The 4,757-nt window shown below is 51.8% G+C and overlaps 1 protein-coding gene across 1 annotated transcript in view; it reads right to left on the bottom strand.

Annotated features, from left to right (window-relative positions):
• LOC101567871 (solute carrier family 2, facilitated glucose transporter member 3) overlaps positions 1-2,783 on the bottom strand; it is a 121,598-nt gene extending 118,815 nt beyond the window's left edge. The window contains exons 1-2 of the mRNA XM_023707414.1: positions 2,675-2,783; positions 1,510-1,596 (exon numbers count right to left, since the gene is read on the bottom strand). Coding sequence (XP_023563182.1) covers positions 1,510-1,554 — 45 coding nt within the window. The 5' untranslated portion in view covers positions 1,555-1,596; positions 2,675-2,783. The remainder of the gene's footprint in view (positions 1-1,509; positions 1,597-2,674) is intronic.
• Between the last annotated feature and the right edge of the window lie 1,974 nt (positions 2,784-4,757).

Below are 4,757 nucleotides of genomic sequence, written 5' to 3'. Positions count from 1 at the left end.
TTATTTATTTATTGTGTGTGTGGCCAGCTCAGCCCACCAGGGGGCAGGGCTGGCTGGCATGTGGTGCTGGGGGATCGAACCGCGGTCCCTGTGCTATGTCAAGCTTGTTTCAAGTAGGTGCTTTAGACCACTGAGCCATCTCTCCAGCCCCTCTTTAGCCATTCTCATAGGTACACAGTGACACTTCAGTGTGGTTTCATTCATATTTCCCTAATGACTGATAACATTCAGGATCTTTTCTGGTGTTTTGTTGTATCTGTATAGGGCCTGATGAAATAGTATTTGAAGTTTAAAAAAGTATTATAGTAAACCAGGGCATGGTGGAACACACCTTTAACCCCAGTGGCACTTGGGAGGCTGAGGCAGGAGGATTGCCACGAGTTCAAGGCCAGACTGAACTACATAGGGAGACTCAGTCTCACAAAAATAAGAAACAAAAATAAATAAAAAGGTGGTTGGCGGGTCGGCCTGATAGCTCAGCGGACTAAAGCGCCTGCTTAGGCAGAGCACAGTGGCCGGGGTTGGATCCCTGGCCTGCCAGCGCCCGCCCCCAGGGCACTGAGAGATGGTGACTGACACTGGTTGTGGTGGGGTGCGCCTGTAATCCCAGCACTTGAGAAGCTGAAAATAGGAGAATTGCTACGATGTAGATCCTGCAGTCCCTGACCGAAATACAGAAAAGTAAAAAGGGGGGTTGGGGCCATGGTTTAGTGTGAAGGCCCTAAGTCCAGTTCGTTCCCAGTAACTGCTTATCTTGCTCTTACAGTTCTGGGTTTCTACTGTCCTTCCAAAGCTGTCTTACAACTGCTACAGGATGGTATCGCCTTTTTAATGTGTTGACTTTTTAGAGTCTCTCAAAGATGCCCTTTTTTGAAAATATGTTAAAGAAGAAGCGTCGCTTCCTTTCTCCCAGGTCCCAGCTTCTCTAATGATAACAATCACTCAAGACGCCAGTGAACCCGGGAGAGCAAGTTGGTGGAGTCTCCACGCTCTGGCCCCTGGCAGCCCCTGCTGCGGGTACTGAGCATGTCTCCAGCAGGGGGCGCTGCTCCACCTATCCCCGCCCGTGCCCGGCAGATCCAGGTCTGGGCGGAGGAATCAGTCCAGCCCTTTTCGCAGATTACCTCTGCCCTCTAGGTATCATCGGTGCCGAGTCCTGTTTGCGACCATAATGTTGAATATGAGTATCTGACCGTGCTTTTTATCGTGGATAATACATATTAAGCACAAAGGCCCATGTCAATTACTAGTGCTGCACGTGGTGGCACATGCCTGTGACCCCAGCACCCAGGAGGCTGAGGCAGGAGGATCGCCGCAAGGCCAAGCCCAGCTTGGGCTACACAGATAGTTCACAGTCAGGCTGCACTACACAGGGAAACCCTGTCTCAAAAAGACAAACAAAACCACTAAGTAGTTTCCTTTCATAGCTCCCTGCTGTGGCCTCCCCGAAGCCATGCATGTAGGAAGGGTGCCGGCAGCGTAGGCGTTCTGACCTGCTGCGGTACTCACTCTTTCTTTCTTTGCCATCTTTTTATCCCCTTCTGTCCCTGGCATGGAGAATGGCTCTCTTGCAGTTCTTCAGCAAGGCTCAGCTTCCTGTAGGACAATCATAGGCGGGCCATTTAGTCCCTCTGTATTTTTTTTTTTTTCCAGAACCGAGAATTGAACTCAGGACCTTGCGCTTGCTAAGTAGGTGCTTTGCCACTGAACTTTATCTGCAGGTCTTCTTTCCCTTTATGTGTGTGTGTGTGTGTGTGTGTGTGTGTGTGTGTGTGTGATAGTGGAGGTGGAACCCAGGACCTTCATGTCAGGTTATATCCTCGGGAGTGTTTTCATATTTTCACTTTGATACAGGGTCTCCCAAAGCCACTAAGTTGCCCAGGCTGGGCTTGAACTTGGGACCCTCCTGCCTCAGTCACTCAGAGTACTGGGAGTCTGCCAGCAAGTACTTGTGAAGGGTGAGATTCCGTAGGAATCTGTCTCCATAGGAGTCTGTCTCCTAGACAGACTCGGTTCTGGGGCCATCACTGCTGCTCTCCCCACTTGCTCACTAGCTTGCTGGAGGGGTTTTGATCAGGTTAAGGGTTTTGGAGAGAACTAGGGGAGACAGGCTGAGTATAGCAAAGGAGCACCTCCACCCTCCCTGGCCCGAGTCCTGGCTTTGTCATCCACTAGGATAACGTCTCCATCTGCTGCCACAGAAATCTGTGAATTTGTTTGTTGAGACAGGATCTTGCTATATAGTTCAGACCGGCCTTGAACTCACCATGTAGCCCAGGCTGGCCTGGAACTCACGAGGATCCTCTTTCCTCAGCCTTCTGAATGGTGGGATCACAGGCCTGCGCCACCACTTCAGGCTGAGTCTGTGATTTCATGTGGCCCATTTGGCCACACTCGACACAGCCAAGCTCACTGTGTCTGCTTCACAGCCTGACAGTGGGCTCACCATGGGGACAATGGCCCCAAGCCATCCTCCTAGCCTCCCGGTGGAAGCCGCTTTTCTCTGGCCTCGTCTGCTCTGGCCTACGGCTAAGAGGGTTCAGAGTGGCAGATGTGTCAGCGAGACAGCTCACAGTACAAAGGGAGGCCGAAGCTGAGGATCACCGTGACGTTCAGGCCAGCCTGGGCTACGCGGCTAGACCCTGTCCCCCAAACCTGCCCTCGGACCACGCACCTCGTCTGCTGCAGCTGCTGGGCTTCCGTGTCCCTCCCGTGGCTGGAGCGAGCCCCACGGAGCAGTGGGGGCCCCCTGCCACCGACCGGTGGTGCCAACCGTTAGGGTCTGGGGCTTCAGCGGCTCCCAACAAGGCCGTTAAGGCCCTGCTCCGCCTGCGCCCGCCCGCCGCGTGGTCCGGGTGCAGGAACGTGCCAGCACCACCCGCGGGAGCGGCCCCGCCCGCCCTCGAGCCCACGGGGTCTCCGCAGGGGGCTGCAGTCATCCTTTACTCAGTCAATGAATTTGGCTTGAGGTAGTTTTAAAAATTATCTGCACCGCAGCAATGAGAAGAAAAAGAGTATCCTGGGACGACAGTCAGTGTAAGATGTGCTCCCAAGGCCTCACCAGGGAACCCCAAGCTAAAACCATGGGCTACATCAGGGCACACCCAGCGGCCTGGAAGGGAAGGGAGGTGGAGGGCAGAGGTTGCAGCACCTCGGGTCTACGCTGTGTGGCTGTTGGGGAGCAAGTGACACATGCCCCCAAGACCTCAATTTAATTAAACATACATAGTAGAGCATGGTGGTGTACACCTGTAATCCCAGCACTTGGGAAGCTGAAGCACAATTCCCAAGGGTTGGAGGCTAGCCTGGGCTACTCAGTTCAAGACCAGCTTGAGCTGGGGAGATAGCTCAGTGGCATAAGCAAGTTCAAGGTCCTGAGTTTGATCCTTAGTACCAAAAAAACCCCCCGAAAACAAACAAACAAACAAACAAACAAAAAAGCCAGTAACAGCAATAACAACAAAAAACAAGCAGAGTTTCAGAGTGAGGAGAACCTAACAATTTCCCTGCACTCTTGTGGGTAAGGCAAGGGGTCACCTTTCTCAGCCTTCCTGGAGGTGGGACCTTTCCACAATAGTGCTGGGGCTCTGTCTCCTCAGCAGTGACTAGACCTGTGAAACATCTCACATGCAGGCTGACACACAGAGGAAGTGCAGTACGTTTAGGGAGGCTGGCGTGCTCATGCACACCTGCAGTCCAAGCACTCTGGGAGGCTGAGGCAGGAGGATCACAAATTCAAGCCCAGTCTGAGCAGTTTAGTGAGACTATGTCAGAGAGAGAGAGAGAGAGAGAGAGAGAGAGAGAGAGAGAGAGAGAGAGAGAGAGGCTTCTGAATGGTGGTGGGTGGTGGTGCACACTGATAGGTTCTGGCCCTAGTATGAATTGCTGAAATCATCATGGTGGTCATCTTATTTGGCTGATGTCCTTAAAACAAAGGCTCATCTTCCCTAAGACCACCTCCTCCTTCTTCTCCAGCTTAGCCCATGATATGATTTACTTCCACCCTTCCTACCTCCTCAGGGAAGACCCCAATCAGCTCCCTCAGGTGTATCTAAGCATCCCGTCCAAATTCCACCCCGACAAAAGGCCATAAAACCCTCAGTGTCCCTTCGTTCCAATCAAGAGAGAATTCCTCATCCTTCCCCACATTCTCTCCCATGTTCTCAAAGAAAATAAAGCCTCTTTCCCTTCTCCTTTCTGCCTGTTTCTCTGCTGCATCAAGTACCTATCATACACGTGTAATCCCAGCCCTCAGGAGGCTGAGGCAGGAGGATTGATGTAAATTTGAGGCTAACTTGGGCTACACAGTGAGTTCAAGCCCAGCCTGAAGTACACAACAAAGTACTGTCTCGAATGAATGGATGGATGGATGGATGGATGGATGGATGGATGGATGGATGAACAAGTGAGTGAATGGATGACTTGGGATGCAGCTCAGTGTGAAGGTCCTACCTTCAGGCCCCATCCTGTAACAAAACAAAACAAATGAAAACACAACCAGAAGAGTGCCTACGAGAGTTACAGCACTTGCTAAATCTGGCAGCCAGGCCTTCAGCTCAGTGATGGAGCAATTGCCTAGCGTGGTCTTTGGTTTCCATCCCCAGCACAGGGGAGAAAATCTGGGTCAATGAATGGGACCAACTGGCATAGCTACGGAGTAGAGGCTGCAGTCCAGGCTAAAGTTTATCAGAATAGTCCACAAGAACAAAATGGACCAAATGGTTAAGTAGTAGACCTCTAAAACTATAAGGCAATGG

This window comes from Octodon degus, unplaced genomic scaffold, assembly GCF_000260255.1.
Source record: "Octodon degus isolate 3935 unplaced genomic scaffold, OctDeg1.0 scaffold00288, whole genome shotgun sequence".
In the NCBI taxonomy this organism is placed as follows: Eukaryota; Metazoa; Chordata; class Mammalia; order Rodentia; family Octodontidae; genus Octodon; species Octodon degus.
This window is presented reverse-complemented; position numbering and strand designations above follow the sequence as displayed.